This window comes from Battus philenor, unplaced genomic scaffold (genome assembly GCF_028537555.1).
Source record: "Battus philenor isolate CCGP_79_NKW_IND1 unplaced genomic scaffold, ilBatPhil1.0.hap1 SCAF_13, whole genome shotgun sequence".
Lineage (NCBI taxonomy): Eukaryota > Metazoa > Arthropoda > Insecta > Lepidoptera > Papilionidae > Battus > Battus philenor.
The window spans coordinates 2,198,900-2,220,375 of NW_027181675.1; the positions used below are offsets into that span (position 1 = coordinate 2,198,900).

Consider the following 21,476-nt stretch of genomic DNA (forward strand, 5'->3'; position numbering starts at 1 on the left):
GTAAATGACGACATAATATTCAACTTTACAATTGAGTACACTGGACATTTATGAGTTCCTCATATCACGGTCAATTATTTCTGAAGGCTTTGCAAAAAGACATCTAATCAACATTCCAGCTGTAGGATAATAAATTCTTATAATTAAATGTAACTAAACTTCGCGAAAGAAAGTAATTTTTAATACTTTTTTTAAATAGCAGTATATGTGATTTTTCTAAGGCAGATTTCTCTTGAATTACACCTAAAACATGAGTGTTTTATTACATTTAATTATTATTATAGAAGAAATATTTAACTAAATATTTTTTTATAGGTGAAATGTCCAGAATGCCGTGCAGAACATCGTATCCCCTATCAAGGGGTCCAGGGTTTCCCCACAAATGTCACTCTTCAAAGGTTCCTAGAACTACACGCTCAAATAGCTGGAGAACTACCAGATCCCACAGCTGGGCAAGTTATGGAAAGATGCAATGTTTGTTCGGAAAAAGCATATTGTGCACTTTGCGCTCATTGCGATAAGAAAGTATGCGATGATTGCAAGTCGGCGCATATGGAAGTTCTTCGCAGGGAAATCGCAAGAATCAACAACCAGATTCGCCGCGGAGTGAATAGACTTCAAGATATTCTAAGCGTGGTTGAACGCAACACCACAAACCTCCAAACCAACTGCGCAGCGGTAGCTGGAGAAGTGGATGAGATCCATAAACGCTTGTCAAAAGCTTTAAAAGATAGAACAGATTTCCTAAGGAATGAAATCGATCGTTACTTAGCAACTGAACTTAGGAACCTAACTAATCTCAAAGATAACCTCGAACTAGAATTAAGTAATATTCAAAGTAACTGTGATCTCGCTGATAAATATATGAACGACGACGTAGAATGGGAGGACACAGAACTTGTAGATACAAAAGAAATATTCTTAAAAACCGTTGAATTTCTCAGAAACTTCGACTACGAAGCCGGTGACTACAACCGTAGAGTCAGATTTATAATGACGCATGATCCTAATCAACTTGTTCTACACGTCGCAAGTTACGGTGAATTAAATATAAGTCATCCTAATATGTACGGCAATAGTCTCCAACCTTCTCAAGGCTTGACTAGGTCTAAAAGTGACCATCGTTTAGCTACACAATTCCGTCAGCAAGAAGAATCGAAAGGCTACATGGAAAACGATGAACCTATATTAGGCGGCCGTAAATTTGGTGAAAAACGACCTCCTCCACCAGAAAGACACACAAGAGACTATGGAGCCACCGATGATTATAGTGGCTACGAGTCTGAGCATAGACCGTCTCGAAGGTTCCGTTCACGCTTTGTAAGAAGCCACCAGCAAGATAACGATTCTGATACCGAGCAAACGAGCAGAGTCGTCAAATCAGAACACAAAGAGAAAGAAAAAGAAAAAGTAACAGACACAGAAGATGCCACACGAGGTCCTCTCAGCGGTATATTTAGACTGAGCGACTGTCCTCGTGTGATGCAACGAATTTTAGACGTTGATAGCGGAAAGAAGAAGGAGAAAAAGGAACCTCCGCCTCCACCGAAACCTGTACAGCCAACCCCGCAGCCGCCGCGCCGACCACCAACGCGACAACAAAGTGAAGACGATGAAATATCGCGACTTAAAAGACAAAATAAGGGCGCTACCTCTTCACAGGAGCCGGAAAGAACCACGCAGCGTAATGCAGAAGAAGAACGCAATTCAATTACTCGTAAACCACCGACACCTGCTCGGGAGGTGAGTTGGGAAGATGAAAGAGAGTGAAGATGTAAAGGACCCAGCACACAACAAAGTAGAAATTAGTCACATCATCGATACTAACAAGAAAAACGCGAACATTAACGGCATTCCATAAGTACACTCCACGTCTAACTCATAATCACTTTAAACACAACACAAAAAATTATGACTTGCTATTTGGTGCCAATACCGATTTTGAATATATTCCTCAGGCATCCAGTGATGGTGAATCAGATGAATCTGTCGGTTCTTTGCAACGAACACAGCGAAAAAACTCTACAACTATACCTAAGCCAACTATTGTGTCAAGAAGACCGTCTGCTTCGGAAACGCCGAGTGGACATCGCCCAGCCGCCCGCGCTCCGAGTACTGAATCAAGTGCTTCAACAGAAAGTTCAGGCTCGGCGGTCAAACATACAGGTGCGATACTAACAATCGCAGAATTAAGAGCAAAGTACAGTCCTTCCGGGCTTCCACCAAAACCAGGCGCACGTTTCTTTTCCGCAGGCAACGAGAGAACGACGCCGGCAACGAACGCAACCAGTGGCGGTGCGCAGCGTGTCCAAAGCCGATTCATTGGCTCCCAGCGACCAACTCCTGCCCCGGCACCCGCCGAGCCGACTCATGAAGATTCCGAAACAAGCTCGGAAGAGGAAACCGAGTCATCAGAGGAGAGTGAAGAGGAGCCTGTAACGCAAAGGAAGCCCGAGAGTCAGGCGATGGCCCGTAGCGACATAGGTCCACTTCTTGCGCGTAGCACGAACGCACGTAATGATGCTCATGACACCAAATCCAAAGATCCACCCGCCCAAACGCGTTATCGCACACGCCAAACTTCTCAAACCGAGGAAGAACCTACCTCTAGATACGGCGCTAGCGGTTCATCGTACAGTCGGTACGGTAGTAAACCTAAAGATGACGAAATGACATCTTCAATAGACGACGATACGAAATATCCTACTGCTCGTTCACGATACCTCGCTCTTAAAGAGCGTCGAAATCGTTTAGCGAGAAGCAAAAGCAGTCACACTGGCTTCGGAGCGGGAGACGATGATGAACAGGATGACCCCGTGTCGCCAACCACGGCATCGCCATCAGCATATCTCGCGGCTCGATACGGCTCTGGCACCGGTGGTTCAGAGTTATCTCGAAGCCGTTCATCCCATGCTCTCAAGTCCAGGGAAAGTTCACCGGAACGTCCTGTTACTGGTGAAAAAGATGGTGCAGCATTAAGTTCGTGGGCTAGATATTTGAAAAATAAATATGGGTCGCGCGGTAAGGATCGCGATACAGGAGGCACGACGTCCAGCACAGCGCGTCGTCTGTCTCTCGGGTTGCCCTTACGTTCGGCCAATGAGCTTGCCAGTTCTGATGACGATTCAAAAAACGCGGCAGGCTCCCCCATCTCCCCTACGGCGGCTACAGCAGCGGTAGCAGGTTAGACTACGAGAGTGGCGTGTACATAGGGTTCAGGCTTATTTGACATATATAATCTCTATTTAAAAAAAAACACTTTCTAACTAAATCAATCTTCTCAGGTATCGCAGCAGCCGGTTCCTCCCCTAGGAGCCAGTATCTGCAGAAACGCCGTTTACAATTCAGCGTGGGGAGTCGGGGGAGCGAACCTGGTTATTTCACATGGCCTCGAGGTATCGCTGTAGGGCCCGACAACACCATGGTCGTGGCCGACTCATCTAACCATCGAGTTCAGGTAAGAACTGCTTAGTATTAGTACAAATAAGCAATTTGTTTCTATACTCACAACACTATCTTTATAACTTTCTTAGATTTCAAAATCACCTGATCGTAAATGCATAAATGTAACCAATTCTATAATAATATTTTGAAAATTTAAAACTAACTCTTATTTCAACGATTTGTTAACTATTTAGATCGGGTACAACGCGCTAACTTAATTGTCAAAATTATTCGCCTTTTTCTCTTTTCAAATTTGAACTGCTACTTCCATTTTCCATTAATAACAGTGTAAACTGCTAATTTCAATAATATATTGTATTTATTCAAATTTAACTGACGACGCTAAGTTCATATATCACGAAAATATCTATTTTATAGAGGTATTCGTTTTAAAATGTGGCTAAAAAATGTTAAAAACCAAAGTAATACTACTCGAAATATGTAAAGGCATACAAATAAAGCCGAAGATATATTTGAAAAGTTATTTGAAAAGGGAAGTCATTTCTATTCTCAGTACAAGCTGCATCCTGAAACGTAAATAAAATCAGTCTGGGTACGAACGAACATAAAATCTTAAAATAGGCCCCATCAGCTGCGACCTTGCATAAAGCTTCCACTTTGCAAGCATGACCGGACAGACTTCGTGATAATAAAATTGTATTTTTTATATTAATGGATTTTTAGTGTCGTTTAAACTCTTTAAATTGCACATTTAACTATATACTATATATGTACGCTATCTACATATGTATGTTTCGTATATGTACACGTTAACAATCTGTTATTTATCCCTCTACTGTTTCCACACTATAGTTGGTTATGGAAGATATTGTCTCGTGTGATAACACCGCCCATTTTACTTTTTATCTTTACTACTATGTATATACAATTATGTACATATTTTGAATGGTGTATAATTGTTTTAAATAAATAAATAAAAATGGTTTATACTTCGAAATAAATCTAACTCATTTTCTGATCGCAATTCTGTGGAGATTTTAACTAATTTTTATTAATATCTTTCTTTTTATTATAATTTGTATTTTCTATTGGTTTTAATGATATTTAATTCTTATAATTCGTTATTAAGATCTGTCTGTTTTTAAAACAGATGCTTTATTTTTGTTATTAAAATAGAGAATTTAAATTTCATTATTGACATATTAGTACATCATATTTCTTCTCATGACGTATAAAGATAACAGATATTTAAAAAAAAAACGTTCATTCAACTTTGGAACTTTTAAAAGAACTTATTGCTTATTTAATTTTTATTCTATTTCATTTTTGACTATGCTTTGCAAGTTGTTATAGTAGTGGAGAAGAAGTAGGATGAAACTCCACGACACGTAATGCCACCACCACGTAAAGCCACAGAAATTTAAAAGCTAAACACCTACCTCTCCGAGATTTTCAATAAAACTGGTAGGCGGCATCCAATGCTTTACGAAATCCGTAACAAAATATTCGGTCACCGTGGTCTTCACTCAAATATCGGATTAAAAATATATGAAAATAATAATTATAAGTTTATAATAAAATGAAAAAATAAATAAATAGAACTACAGTAACAGTAACGTAAATTTAATTAGTTATTTATTAAGTTTAGTTCCTTCTTCTTTTCATTCGATAGACGCGTACTGCAAGGCTTTACTCAAAGATCGCCACGATATAAAGTCTTACACTGTGCGGATTCAGCGACATCCTGTGGCCTTAATTATATCGTTGGTCCATCTAGTGATGGACATGCCCACATCGCGTCTACCGGCATGTGGTCGTCACTAGAACCTTCCGTCTCCAACGGCGCTCACTGTCTTTTCAAAAAAGCTATTTTTCAAGCTACGTACAGCCTTGTTTCTTTTGTGGAACTTCTCAATTCTAACATGTGACCTTGATATTATGAAGGACAAAAGTAAAGAATGAAAGATATTGTGACGCGTGAAAGAGAGTGATAAATAAAGAAAAGACTGAAAAAAAACTTATTGAACTATAAAGTAATAATATCCCAAAAAGTTAGGGGTACGAGAGGGACCCAATAGCGGGGGCCATAAAAAAACATTTGACCTTGTGCCTTATGAATAGTTTATTAAGGCTTTAATTAAAAACATATCTTTATTTTCAGGTGTTCGATATGAATGGCATTTTCATAAAGGAATTCGGACAGTACGGAAGTGGTGAAGGTGAATTCGACTGTCTCGCCGGAGTAGCTGTCAACCGCATTGGACAGTACATCATCGCTGACAGATATAACCATCGTATACAAGTGAGTTGGCATATAGACATCTAAATAGGAGAGTTGGTTGGAAGCGTCTTGTATCTAAAGTCTTTTGACGACTTCAACAATGTAGTCTGTTAACTTTATGGATGAACCTCCATGGTCTCAAATCTAGTACCTTAAGGTTCCATAGGCCATCTCTTTTGCGCCCAATGTGTTTGTTTATAAATCTATGTCATGTTCCTTCAAATTACTTTAAATACCTATGTCAATGTAGTACATAAATCTTATGAGAAATTTTTCTTTTAGGTTTTCGATCCAGCTGGCAGATTCCTTAGATCGTTCGGCAGTCAAGGCACAGGTGACGGTAAATTCAATTACCCATGGGGTATAACAACGGACGCCCTCGGATTCATTTACGTATGCGACAAGGAAAACCATAGAGTGCAGGTAATTTTATATCCTAAAGATTGTTCTATACCAGAGTTCCCCAAACTGCTTTGTGTCATAGACCCCTTGCCACGTTTTTCCATGTTGAGTAGACCCTCTACTTACCTGATATTGATTTCCTGTAAATTTCTAACTGTAATGAAGTTTAGTCTTAAAAACTTAAAGTAAAAACACATGTTATGTTATGAAAATGTATTGCGACCACAAAGCGAATTTTTTTCGCTGACGTAGACCCCTTGCAGGTTATCATAGACCCCTAGGAGTCGATATAGACCACTTTGGGAATCACTGTTCTATTCGATACACTACATGATACTGATATTTTTAGAATACTAAAGATTATACAGATTGTTTTATTTATTTTATTTTTTACCGAGAATTAGTTAAAATAAACGACAGCATGACGTAAGATGTATTTATAATAAGTTTAACATAGCTGTTTCTAAAAGCTACTAGATTTTTTTATTTTATTCAGTTTACTATGCGGAAATATTAAAATTCTTACTTAATGCATAAATTACATAAGAATATAAAATCTATGTGTTTTGTAAAATATAGAGAATATAACTTACATTATTATATCTAGTCTAGCCAAAAGTTCTGTTTCAAAGAAAATATCCCATAATTAATAAAAAAAAAATTAAACCTGGTTTGCTTGAATAGACCCTGGTCGACCAGATTTCTCACGGTCATCCACAGACATGGTTTCCGTGTACCTTTGGATGGTGCGATACACAAACATTCGGCTAGCCCCTAGCTTTTTCAATGTCTCAAAAATTTCGGCAGGTTCCTTACCTACTTTGTGCTTTGTAATTGCTGCAATCCTATTCTATTTAGTGCCCCACTCCATTTTCAAAACAAATAATTTCTTAACGAAAAACAAACAATAATGGCGGGAAAGAAGTCTATTTTTTATCGCAGAAACTAATGTTCGAAATTCAAATTAATGTTTATTTTTAATGTATGTAAATAGTCAGTTACAGAATTTAATTTTTTAAAACCCGAATTACAGTAATTTGTATATTTTTTATTTGAATTTAAAGATATCCACCGTAATGGAACTGGAATAAAAATAAATCTGTCATTTATCTAACAAAAGCAGTAAATAAAGTTCTTCCTGAACTAGATAGGATTCTTATCATCATATCAATCTACAGAAAAATTAAAAACTTTAAACGTTACAGACCATAATTGAAATAATAAAGCGATATACAAAAAATTATATAAACATTTTTATGTATGCATATGTCCTTTGGGTTACGAAATTCAAAAATCGAATACTCGAAACTAAAAGCTATTAATGTCACAGATAACCTCTATTTTTGTACATGTATCGATTTTCTTGAAAATCAATAATAAAAATTTGCTAATTGTAGTAACAGGAGATAACAATTAAATAATTTAAAAAAATATTTATTCCTCCGAGTAAGCTTTACTAAACAACATGCATTTAAAAACGAATTTATACATAGAAAACATTTAAATATATATTTAATCAATAAATATTCAAAATCACGTTACATATACTAATAATCACTTTTGTAAATGTAAAATGTCTTAGACTGACATATTTTGGCTATCAAATATAAACGTTAGTAAATATTTTACATAAGCCTCAAATTTTTGACAAATATTTATTAATACGTTCAATAATAGTCGATCTTTTGATATTTATTGCACCCAAGTATAAATAATTCAAAATATTATATTAAATTGTAATAGTTCGTACACATGTGATTTATTCGGTGAAAATATGCGATGTACAACACCGTATTCAAAGACTTTTTGTGCTACGAATAAAAAGAATGAAATTCTTCTACGAATAAAAGGAAAAAATAATTAAATTCTTTTAACCAGTACATGTACATGTGTCATAGAATCTTTTTTAAAAAAAATAACGAATGTGTAATCACGGTGGAAAAATAATAGAATGAATCCAGTACTAATACATTGTTGCAATGTTACTATAAATTAAAAATCAATTACCCTTAATTTTTAAAAAAAAGTAATCAACGTTTTCCGTGGTTACGTCATAGTTTGACAACGACTTCTACGGTTTAAATTTATAATAATTTTCTTAATTCTTTACATATGTTTTTTAAGGAAATTGCACAGAACTAAATAACACTTTATAAATTTTGCAAGTTCATGCCATGCAAACATATACAGTCATTTAACTCACACACTTAAATAGAGTGATCACTCCTGAATTTGTTGACCTAAATTTTATTGCAGTATAAAATATGTGGAGACATCTATATTTTAAACATTTATAATATAAAACACAAGCAACAAGTGACAGATAAAAAAATTGTTTTCAAAGACATAAGTACTGAGCAGTGTTATTTTTAGTTAAAGCAAAACATTTAGTATTTCATCTAAAATTACCTATTTTTTTATTAATACTCTAGTTAAAAATTTCATGCATTCCAGGAAAAAAATGAATTTTATATCTTCATCTGAAACCAGACAAAAATTATTAAAAATTAAACAACACAAAGTAAGATGATGATGTTCTTAAAGGTTTCAGGTACATGTAAAAGTAGGTTTCATAATCCAATAGTTTCATAAATTCACATACATGTATGTTTTTGTATAGTCCAGATATATAAGAATAACTAGCATATTGACTGTAGATAATTAAAAGTCTAAACTTTCGTGATCCAGGTGTTCCAATCCGACGGCACATTTGTGGGTAAATTCGGATCCTTCGGAGGCAAATTAGGACAACTGGAGCATCCACACTATATCGCCGTCTCCAGCACGAACCGCGTCCTCGTGTCTGACTCCAACAACCACAGGATCCAGGTGTTCGACGTCAACGGAAGAGTACTGTCTTCCTTCGGCGAAGAAGGATCAGAAGATGGACAGTTCAAGTTCCCAAGGTGAACTAAGATTAATTTAACTTCTTTTTTATATTCTCTATTTATTTTTCCTCTTCTCTTATCTTTGCTTTGGCAACTAGCACTTAGAAACTTTATACTTAGACCATACAATTCCTATCAACCATGAATTTTTCTTTCTTCTTAATTTTACTTTCCTTTTAACTTTAACTTACATTTACTATCATTGCCAATTGCATCGACTTTAAATACTCTCTTAAAATGGCTGTGGTTTCATGTTAATATATTATCATTCCGTTTTATTAACCGCGTCAAGCAATTATATACAGAGCAAGATAAAATTATGGCACTAGGCACAATTTCAGATCTGACACCGTAGAAATTTAATATCAATATTAAAAATATATCATTGATAAAGTATGTTATTCTAACAAAGAACACTATACTGATGTTAATGCGTGGAATAAGATGTTGTTGATTTTTAATCAGGAGGCTAATTATATTCAACCGTTGAGTTTCTTGTCGGTTTTTCTCAACAGAGCTGCATTCCGAGTCGATTGGAGCTTTCTATATAACTTACAATACTGACATGTTACGTTTATTGAAATTTTAAAGTGTAGTGTGTTTGAAAAAAATCAAAATTATATCCATGCGATGAAAAATCTTTTATTCGTCATTCTCAGTTTTCTTTTTCTATGTACATTTAAAAATAAACTAGATCGTATATGTTAGTGAAAATAAATCAAGGCCAAACACGCCAAAACTGAAACAGACAATTTTGATAGGAATTTGTTTTGAACTATGTTCTTTTTTCTTTTCTAATCTTTCTACAAAGGCGATGTTGTTTCTAAATATATCTTTCTAAATCCCCGTGCGTCAATAAAGGTGTCAGTAAGACGGATTCTTGTACGCGAAAGATTGAGTAACGCGTTTTCGTTGTAAATATATGTACACTATGAAATTGGGCCTTGACCTCAATCTGTACTTTCTTAAAATATTTTAGTATGACCTGGTTTGCGAGACAATGTTGTATGTCACGCTTTACTAACAGCTTATAAGACGTATTAGTATATGTTATATTTAAATTTTGCATAATAACTAAAGTTTTACTTTTTTAAACATTTTATTTACACATTGTCATTGAGTGTTCAATCTAATAGTTAATTAAAAACGTATTTATTAATATTACATACTTAGTAAAAAATTATTAAAAAAAAAAATTATTTTCAAGGATCCGAAAATATTCCCGCCATTCTTAACACGTAATAGAATCTTTGGCGAAATTATTTTTTTTTTATTTTAATAGTATATTTAATGTAATCAGGCGTTACCTTGCGGAAGTCCACCCTAAGTAAGAAAAGGACCAATATTTAGCCACTTCCGCACATGCAGTGGTAGTCGTGCAACAAAGTGCACCACCTGCATTCCGCACATGCAATATTGGTCCTTTTCTTATTTTAATAGTATATTTCTTTATTACTTACTATCTTTGTGCGCCTCAAAAAATATTTTTTTTTATAATTTCAACTTAACGCGCCTAAATTTAACTCGATGTACTAGTTTCTAATAAGTTTGTATCAAAATGCTACTCCTCGATTTTTTTACGTATTTATATATCTTGTGTTAATTTGTTTATTAACATAATAATTTTCTTATATTTTGTCTTATTGTATCAATACAATTATTAACATAATAATTTTATTGTATTTACAGTACATATATATTTTGTCTTATTGTATCAACTTATCAATACAATATATTAGGCGATATATCTGAGTTAAGTTTTTTCTTTTTAAAATTTATTAGCTACCGGATACAATGTCCAATGAATCTAAAAGTCAAAAACTTACTCTGGCCAGTACCAATAAAGTATACTATGTCTGAAAAAATAATAGTAATGCTATTATTGTTTCAAGATTTTATTTTTTTATCTAAGATTAGAAAAACTTATAGCTTTACAAAGCTAAATAGCTCTGAACTACTAGTGGACTGATAACAAATATCAACGATTTGAAAATTCTGAACAATTTTATTTTAAACTCAAAAAAGACATACCTATGTACATATATACATACTTTAATATATAAATATAATAAGATAATGATTAAGTATCTATTTCTGAGGATACTCGTTGTAAAAAAATCTTGTCAAAATAAACGCAAAATAAACGTAAAATTAAAGAATTTAATTGGGACACTTAAATTATATAGCTAATAATGAAGGCATTCAATTTTATTAAAAAAAGTTTTTAGAATAAATATTGGAAATTTTAATTTAACTCTTATCGGTCGCTAACTTTTATCTACTTATTTGCTTAATCTATTTTACTTTTGACTCTACTCTGCTTCGCAAGTTGTAATAATTGTGGAAAAGAAATAGGAAAATACTTCACAACATCATATCTTTTATTAAAGTTTAACAATACAGATTCATACATACGAGTATACACTTTATCGAATATAACCTAAGTGATATCAAAATAATCAAGCAACATCATTGCCAAGGATTCTTGTCATTTAAATATTCGTTTATTGAATAATAAACATCTTTCGTCGATTTACCTTAAATATGCATTTTGAATTTTGCAAATGGTAGTCGAATAATGTTTTGCGGAATTGGTACAGTCAGGTACAGTCAGTTATTCACGGTGCCTTGTAAATATACTATGAACGTTTACTATTTTTATAATTTATTGATTATTGTAAACACAAGATATTATTACGAAATCGGTTCACTAAAATATTCGATGAAGTTATTTGTGATTATTTATTATACTCTTCTATATCTACTGATAGAAGTAATGTTGTTATGTACAGAGGTGTGGCGGTGGATGATCAAGGTTACATCGTGGTCGCGGACTCCGGTAACAATCGCATCCAAATCTTCCATCCGGACGGCACCTTCCTCCGCGCCTTCGGATCCTGGGGATCTGGTGATGGAGAGTTCAAGGGGCTTGAAGGCATAGCTGTTATGTCCGGCGGAAATATTATCGTCTGCGATCGCGAGAATCACAGAGTACAAGTGTTTTAAGGTAATAACAATTTATAAAATAGATACGATTTTTTACCTCTTGTATCAACTGTTTTTCCAGAAGAAATCGCTGTTTGTAATACTAGTACAGTCACTGCTATTTTTCTTCTCCTAAAAGTAAATATTGATACATAGTAAATTTGGGTACCAGTTCCACGACTTTAAACAACGGTGTGAGATGAGAAAGCCCTTTATATTTCCCAAAAATAAACGCACAAAAAGGGTAACAATGAAATACAAATTACATTGTAAGAAAAGGACTAATACACAGACACCTCCGCCATGCAGCAGTAGTCGTAATAAAGTGCACCGCCCGCCAGCCCGTTGATAAATGCGCATGCGGCAAACAATGCGAATTACACAACTACCACCGTTAAATCATTCAACACGTGTTTCATCCCTCCACGGGGCATCCCCATAAGTAATGTTATACCGATTAGTGCCAAACACCGAGTCAAATTACATATTCATTTTTAGAACAAAAAGTATAAAACAAATCAATTACGAAACACGTTTATTGCGGACTGTACTTAAAAGATGGTTATTCCGCCAATTATATTTTGTTGCTGTATAAATATATTTCTGCAAGCACTGTCAAAATTAGAATTTAAAAAAGATAAGGATTCGTGCTGAAAGAAAAAAATCAAAATCGTGTGAAAAATAATTAGGTTTATTTTATAGATAATGTAATGTTTATATCTTATATACACAACATAAATTTTATTTACAGATCGAAGAATTCCGTGGAGATTCCTGCCAGTTAGGACAGAAGATGGCATGTTATAGATAAAAAATGTATTTATTTATATTAATTTTTGTATATACTACATAAAGTATATGTCATACGCGAAAATGGCGAATAAAGCGACTAATTGTGCCAATTAAGAAAAAACTGAGAAATTTTTTTCTAATTTTTAAAAAATATATTTTATGTTAACTTCCTCTCCTCTCATAATTTCATGAAGCTTATAAAATCACCAAAACGCATATATAATTAAAGTTAATTAGATTCCTACGATAAATTTTATTATATAAACATTACGTTTCACATTAAAAATAATAATATTTAAAATAAAGTTACAAATGTTCAAATATAAAAGCTTTTATAATGTTTTATTACAAAGAAAAAACAGAATTTTGCTTTAAAAATCTTACACGCTTAGCTTTTGAAGTGATTATTTACCAGGGGTGGTCAAGCTCTTCGCGAGTCTTTTTTTGAAATTTAAAATTTTTTCCACATCGCAATTCAATACGCATTTAAAACACGTAAACCAATGTCTTTTTAAAAAAAATCATGTTTACTTAAATTATTTTTAAATAAAGGCACAAAACATGCGTGTTGAAGTTAGATATAATGGCAAGCACTCCTAATAATACTTAAGATGCCGGTTAGTTAATTATGATCGAGGTTTGAATTTCTCTATTTTAATGGTGAAATAATAATTATTATTAATCAAACAGGTAATTTGTTTCGATTTCCTAGGAGCTCAATATAGGTCATATAAATTTAAATATTGAAGTAATTCAACAATCAATCGGAGCCAAAAATAATCGTTCAAAGCGCTTCATGTGGCGCGCGAGCCGCAGTTTGGCCACCCCTATTATATGCTATTATTTGATTATTGATGTAATAAAAAAAATGTTTGAGTTTGTCTTATTGAAATTTTTTTGAGCAATACACATCGAAGAGCAGTTTTGTACAACAATCTCTTTAATACAATAGGTACGAGCGACCTAAATAATTAACTTAAATAAAATGGGCTTTAAATCTAACATAAAATGGGCCTTAAATAATTGTAATTTAAACAACTTTGTACGTTTTTCATGTTTAAATAAAACAATTTTTGTTATGATGTCACGTGTTTTTATTTGTTTTTTTTTAGTAGTTTTAATTTCCTGTAGTTTGTGTAATACAATGTCCTTACAATTGTACGAAGAACAGATGTCTGAGCTACTATTTATGTAATGGCCTTGCAGAAAGACGGTAGACTGACGGTCTTTTCAAATTTTAACTCATTACGGTCTATCGCGTGCTTCGCCAGTTAGAGTTGGAAACGGTTCTGGTCCAGATGCTCCCTGGGGACGAGGAATTAGCTCAGTACCTGCATACGTTTAAGCTCAAAGAAAGTCCTTCTGTACCTGCCACCCTACCTTAAACCAGACTCGGTTTTGGTCCATGTTCCCTGCATTAAGCGACTTTCAGCGACCTTGACTATATCATTGGTTCATCACACTGCGTCCACTGACATTTGCCTCGAGAACCTTCGGCACTAATGGTCTGTGATTGTACGTTTATTTTTGTTTGGTTACATCAAAACACACTATTTTCTATAGGTGTTGTAATATAGACGGTTTATATGGGAAAATAAAATTGATGTTTATACTACTTTTCCTCTTTCATAACAAATAGTTTGATTAGTCAAACGGTTTAACTTGTACAAAGTATAACAATAAATTAATTTTAGATTCGTAGTTGATATCCAGTCATGCTAATCATAAATTAAATTCCAATTAGCGAATATTTCGAACTCAAGAGAGGGATTAGTTAATTATTAAAGTTCAGGTACTTTTGAGTTCAAAGTTCAATTGAGCACTTAATCTTCGGAACTACAATTAACATCCGAAACTAGAAGACTACGCCAAGTCTGATAATTTCAGTTGATCTATAAATATAATATTGCGATCGGAAAGTAGGGTAAATTTTTTATAAAATTTATATTGTTTATTTATTCTTCTTAATCAATTTATTCACCTTCAAAGTTTCTAAAAATTCTCATTTGATAAAACGCACTTTTGCCAACACTTTTTCCAGTCCTCAAAACAGTCGGAATAGTCATTTTCTTTTATAGCCTTCAAGTCCTAAAAGCCGGATCTTTTATCTCCTCTATCGTCTCAATACGACGTCCCCGTATCGGCATTTTGAGTAAGCTGAATAACCAGACGACGCACGGTGCCAGATCATGCGAATACGGTGCTTGCGTAACGTTATGGGTCAAGTTTTTAAACATCGACTAATCGAGACTTGTCGCGTATAACACACAAAAAATCTTACAAAATGGTTTGGGCTAGACCAGTGATTCCCTAGTGGAAGTGGTAGTAGAAGTGGTCTATATCGACTCCTAGAGGTCTATGACAACCTGCAAGTAGTCTATGTCCACGAAAAAAAATTTGGGGGTCCATGAAATGAAAATGGGGGTCCACGATAGTGGATCTCAACACATACACTGATAGTTCCTATTTACTTTAATCTCCTCTTTATAAAAGTACCTATGAAGTAAAAAAAATATTATATATGTTTATAAAATTGTGTAAGTTGTAAGAAGGGTGTATTCGCTCTGTGGTCGCAATAAATTTTTAACTTGTAAAATCCTAATAAGTGTATAAATAACATGTGTTTTACTTTAAGTTTTTAACACTAAACTTCGCTACAGTTATAAATTTACAGTAAATCAATATCATGTAAGTAGGGGGTCTACCCAACACGGAAAAACATGGCAAGGGGTCTACGACACAAAAAAGTTTTGGGAATTCTGGGTTAGACCAAATAAAAGCTGGATGCTGGCAGCACCCGTCATTGTGGCGATCTGTGGAGAAGGCCTATGCTTTGCCCTGGCCGTCCATCAGCTGGTGATAAGAAGAAACAGCCAAATGATATTCCAACACTATCAGCGAGGTCTTTAATTGACAATCAAAGATTTTCCAGCACCAAATCTTTAATTTTAAGACGTGATTCTCGATTTAAATTTACATTACTTTTTGATTTGAACAGTAGTAGTATATAGTCGTGACCGTAGATTTCCAATAGGACCAGAAAGATGCAGCTTTCTTCCGACGACGGACGTCGTGCTTCACTCAAGAACTTTTAAGGCTCCAGCTGACCATCTGTTAGGCTATATTGCCCGCCCCATGCCACATTCACTAGTCAACCTGTTATGGTTAATAGTTACTTTCATTCGTCAACGAAACTTTTCATTTCTTTCTTGCCTTTCTACCATAAATCTCTTAAGTGTCCCGGTATTGACTTGTAGAGAATGCTTATAGATATTAACCTTTAACTATGGACGTCATTTTTTTGTTACACTACCATGGATGCGCGGTCTCTCGGACCGCTATGTTCTGAAGTCCAAATATTACGTAAATATTAATTTTATTTGTACACTTTTGTATTTATTGTTTTTTAGGTATATTGAAATTAAATAATTTCGAGGCTTTTAATCAATCTTTCTTTATTTGTAAATAAAATAAAGCATACTAACAATTAAAGGCACTTTTTGGCATACATTTACTAGAGATCAATTTTAGGACGAAGAACTCGAATGAATTAAACTTTTTAGAAAAAATAACAATTAAAACTGTAAATCTAAGGTTTAACCTAATATAAAAACGAATAAAAGTCTACTCAAATTAAAATACAAAATTTTTGACATTGGTCCAATTGTTTGAAATTATTGGCAGTCCTTGCACAAGGGTTTGGAACACTGTAAACATATGACCTGCCTATAACTTACACAAGTGTAATTGGACTTTCTCTTTAGTTTTGGGGGACAAAGACGACATATTTTTCGCTTTAATGAATCACTCTCCTGGCTAGGGGGTTCATCTAGGAGCATATCTGACCTTTATAAAACTCGCCTCATTGTCATTTTCAATTCGTTTGAAATATTTGGTTTTATTGCTCGTCTTTGCATATGCAGAACGACTAAAGATCGTGCTATTTTTTTAGGAATACTCCACTTTCTATTTTTTGCTCTGGTGCTCATTGTGTAGTACATGAGCATTTATACCACACAAGTCACGAATGCGATATAAAATGAGCATAGGCCATCTTCTCACTCAATATTCATTGACATTTTGAATGAAAATAACATAAAACAATCAAATTAAACAAAATCACAGTTTATATTATTTACGCAGGAAATGTGGACGTGCGGTCCGACAGTCCGCGGTTAAAGGATAAAATAAAATAACTCAGCTAATTTGTGGCCGCCGACACAACTTCTCATCTCAACATACGTTTCGGCGGTAAAACTAAAGCTACTGAGAGCATTAAACGCGGGGAGCAAGGGGAAAGGTGTATACTCAAAAATTACAAACTGCAAGCGGTCTGTGAGACCGCGCGTCCTCAGTTAAAGGTTAAGTCCGCTATCTAGTAAGCTTTTGGTTAAATAATCAAGTAAGAAAAGGACCAATATTTAGCCACTTCCGCACATGCAGTGGTAGTCGTGCAATAAAGTGCACCACCCGCTAGCTGAGTGAGCTCACTCTGTGTTTGGCACTAATCGCTGTAATATAACTCCTGAAGGTGCCCCGTGGAGGGGTGAAACAAGTGTTCAGTGACTTAACGGTGACAGTTGTGTAATTCGCATTGTTGGCCGCATACGCATTTATCATCGGGCTGGTGGGCGGTGCACTTTGTTGCACGAATACCACTGCATGTGCGGAAGTGGCTAAATATTGGTCCTTTTCTTATTTAGGTTGGACTTGCTCAAGGTAACGCCTAATTCCATTAAATATTAAATAATCAAGTTTATATTTAAAAATGAGGATAGAAAGTATAATATTTCGACTAGTAAAAACCTATAATAGAATTTAACTAATAAATAGATTAACAAAACAAAAACAAAACTGAGAGTTTTTGTTTGTGAAGGAAACGAAACTTAGCATAATGCGTAAAATTTGTATCCGCTTTTAGTTTCCCTTGGACAGGTATTATCCGGTTTAAACCAGACTTAAAACTTAGAGAGGCGAGGCTGTCTGTAGGATTCAATTCCGGGACCATTTTCAAACGGATTACCAGCTCAGTTCACGTACTGAGATTGAATTTACTTTTCAAAGTAAAGGGTCTTTCACACTGCATGTTTTTATAGTTTAATTATAACGATCTTCTCATTGAGTGCGTTGAGGAAATTAAGAATTGCATTTATTATACTAATGGAATAGCGGAACTTCAATCGTTGCCAAATATTTTCTGATGATACTTAATATAGTCATCCTTTAAAATGTAACTTTATTTTCAGAAAATATTTCCTTTGTTTTTAATATCACATCTACAGCCTTCCACATTCTCAACTACAATCAGATTATTACGAATATATTTTTCCTGAAAAGTATTGTGAGCGAAGTAGTTATTCCGTTTGTCTGTCTTAATAGCATTTACATATACTGTAGGCTTGAGAGAGCAGAGTGTAGAACACACGGTAGCCACAGCTTAGGCAGCTATATATTACTTTCTTTACATGATTCAGAGGATTTCTAGAAGTAATGTCAGCTTGGGGTACAACTCGCTCTAAATACGCTCAAAAAGACAGAACGACGACATGACGAAAGAGCATCATTAATTGCTACTATTTTTACCCCACTGCTATTATTTACACTTCAGGAAGAGTTGGAAAAAGAAGTGGCAGAAGAAACTGCAACAATGCAAGTAAATTACAGTAAACTCAAGTTATAATAATCGATGTTGAGGTTTTTTATGGCTACCCTTTTTGGGGACAGGATCTTTTACTTATTATTAATATCTTTTTAATTTTTTTGGTTTTTATTTTTCCTTTCTTCTTTCAATCTTATCCAGATCTCTTTCTCTCGATCTTTTGTCTGACATACCTCACTCTATAAGCTTTCACTCTCATCCATATTTATTATTCTTCTTTAAATCATTGCTCGTGCTTCCCTTCCATTCCTAAATATCACACGTTGTAGGATAATATCACAGTCTTATTGGTTTATTTATTTATTATATTAGCACTGCTTGTGTCACATTACTTATTTTTATTTCTAACATAGTTTCCTGTTTTATATTTTAGTGTATACCTTTTTAATTTCCTCGCTTACTCGTTCTAATACTATACTAAGAGATTGGGGTTGTCTTTCTTTCTATGATTTCTTTAAATTTTTTTACCTAGTTGTAAATCGATTAATAAAACTCAAGTGCGTTTCGATCTCTGGACGGCACAACGTTTAAAAATTCCTGTAGCCATTGGTTTATACGTACTGCTTCAATCAACTTATTTGTATGAGTCGGTAAAGCCATAGATATAGTGTCAAAAATTCGACGACTTTATTAATGATGCTTAACAATCTGTTTTGAGAGATTCAGTCTATATATATAGTTGCATAGTAGGAAAAACTATATTACAATGAGCGGTCTTATCACAAAAGGCCAATATCTTCCAGATAACTATAGTATGGAAACAGTAGAGAGATAAAAAACTGATGGTTACCGTATACATATATACAAAACATATATATGTTAAAAAAGAGTTAAGCACATAATATTCCGGTCCAATGTGAAAACCAAGGATATCTCGCGCCGGCTCCAAGTTTTCGTTAACAGCTATCTTCGACGTATTCTCGGTTTATACTGGCCTGAGAAAGCCTCTAACGTAGATCTCTGGAAATGCTGTGGCGAGATACCGATCAGCAGATCAAACTCCGCAAGTGGAATTTAATAGGCCACACGCTCCGAAGGGACCTTGAGCACATACCGATGCAAGCCCTGCAATGGAACCTCCAAGGAAAGCGAAAACGTGCGCTCAAAGAAAACCTGACGACGGACAATCACTGCAGAAGTGAAGGCAGTTGGAATGACGTGGTGCGAAGTAAAGCGCGAGGCCCTAGACCACTCGGGATGGCGACGTACTGTGGATGCCCTCTGCCCCACGTTAGGAACAAATAGGAATAAATGGTTCTTATTAAATGTTTCAATAAACTCCAAGAAGCATAGATAACATAAAAATGTGTATACATATATGCCGTTGTTAAGAATATCGAGGTTCTCATTATACGAAAGCCACAGAAACCAATTACTGGTTCGCAAACAGAAATTTCTTAACGCCAAGTAACTAAATATTCGCCGGCCCTAATTTTCTTGTCTAAAATAAACCTTAACTTCCTGCCTTCGCGTTATTTATGAAAGATAGCAAACAAACTTTGATATTCCGAAACCAGTTGCGGCAGTAATTTCGACTAACAAAATTTATTTCGAAGCATAATTAGTAGGCACGGAGTTGTTTCAGAGAAATCTCGGGCGTCTGTATAACATTACTTAAAGACCTTTGTTGTTTTAAAGAATATAAAAATTTAACACCTTATTGCAAGTTTCTTTGTGTAATAGATGTTAAAATTTTATATAACTAAATGTATAGTTCATTTTACGTTTAAAACACTCCAAGCTTAAAATCCCCAAAAATAGGTTTAAAACCTATTTATAACTACTAAAGTAATGACTTTTAAATATTCTATTTATATTATAGTTTTTTTGTTGGAATACAAAAAGCCAATAACTTCTAGCATTACAAAGTTTGCAAGGACAGATAGTAAACAATAAATAATTATAATATGAAGTTTTTATGTAAAATGATTTTTTTATGGAATCGAGCGTTATTTTGCGGAGGTCCATCCTAAGTAAGAAAAGGACCAATATTTAGCCACTTCCGCACATGCAGTGGCAGTCGTGCAACAAAGTGCACGTTGAGCGTTGTGACGACGTCCGCGTGAACTTTCACATATGGCGGCTTTTTATGTAGCAATATTATTACAGTACTATATATTAATTTCAACTAATCAGCAAGAATTACATTGAAGCTACGTCTTGTATATCAATGATATATAGTTGTAAAAATCTGATGATTAAAAAATTGTATTATAAGGAAGAATCTAGCTTCCAGAAATATAACAAATTCCCCCTTCCCCCTCCCTTATTAATTATATCACGAGATCGTTTATTAATTTCACAATAGGCAAAGTGTTTGTCTGTGACTTTATAAATTACAAAGACAAAGAACTTAATAGAAACGTGCCCGGAATATTAATTCAGTGAATATTAAAATCTCTTGGAAGCATATTGAACCACTTTTATGACAATACGGTAATGAAATTAATGAATTTGGATTTTATTTTTAAAATGGTCCCTTTTAATTATTATACTCTCATTAGAAAAGTTGAGGTGAAATTGAAACTTTTTAGAATATACATAATTGAACTAATTACTATATAAAAATATAAATCCGAACCATTTATTTCATGGGTGCTCGGGATTCTTAGCGAAAAGTCTTTAATATAGCAGGAATTTATGGTTGCTCATTCAGGAACCTAACTATTGGCAAGCACTATAAAACTATATTTTTATAGGACAACTGTTAAGTTTTTCGCCGCTTTCTTCACTCTCATCTTCTTTCAGTTTATTTTTCTTTTCGTGACTAATTGTTGTATAATAATCTTTTAAGCCAAAGAAGAAAGTTATCATCTCTTCCTCTACTCTTTATCGTCGCGTAGTTTTTGTAGATTTTCTTCTAAAAGAAACACTGACTGATAAGATATCTCTTGTATCTATGATCATAACAACATATACGAGTTTTGTCAAATGTTGAGTCCACACACATATCCTTGAATATAACATTTAATATATATACGGTAACTTGTGACAGACCTTTCATCTTAAGTATTTAATGGAATCAGGCGTTACCTTGCGGAAGTCCATCCTAAGTAAGAAAAGG

At 34.3% G+C, this 21,476-nt stretch overlaps 1 protein-coding gene across 3 annotated transcripts in view; it reads left to right on the plus strand.

The window, feature by feature from the left end:
- Window positions 1–13,835, plus strand: part of tn (tripartite motif containing protein thin) — a 70,026-nt gene extending 56,191 nt beyond the window's left edge. For 2 of the 3 annotated variants that reach the window (XM_068776959.1, XM_068776960.1), the window contains 8 exons: window positions 316–1,743; window positions 1,959–3,183; window positions 3,285–3,457; window positions 5,567–5,707; window positions 5,969–6,109; window positions 8,777–8,994; window positions 11,769–11,983; window positions 12,713–13,835. In XM_068776959.1, the coding sequence (XP_068633060.1) occupies window positions 316–1,743; window positions 1,959–3,183; window positions 3,285–3,457; window positions 5,567–5,707; window positions 5,969–6,109; window positions 8,777–8,994; window positions 11,769–11,982 (3,540 nt within the window). In that variant the 3' untranslated portion in view covers window position 11,983; window positions 12,713–13,835. The remainder of the gene's footprint in view (window positions 1–315; window positions 1,744–1,958; window positions 3,184–3,284; window positions 3,458–5,566; window positions 5,708–5,968; window positions 6,110–8,776; window positions 8,995–11,768; window positions 11,984–12,712) is intronic. The other variant, XM_068776961.1, reaches the window with a different exon arrangement.
- The last annotated feature ends 7,641 nt before the right edge of the window (window positions 13,836–21,476 follow it).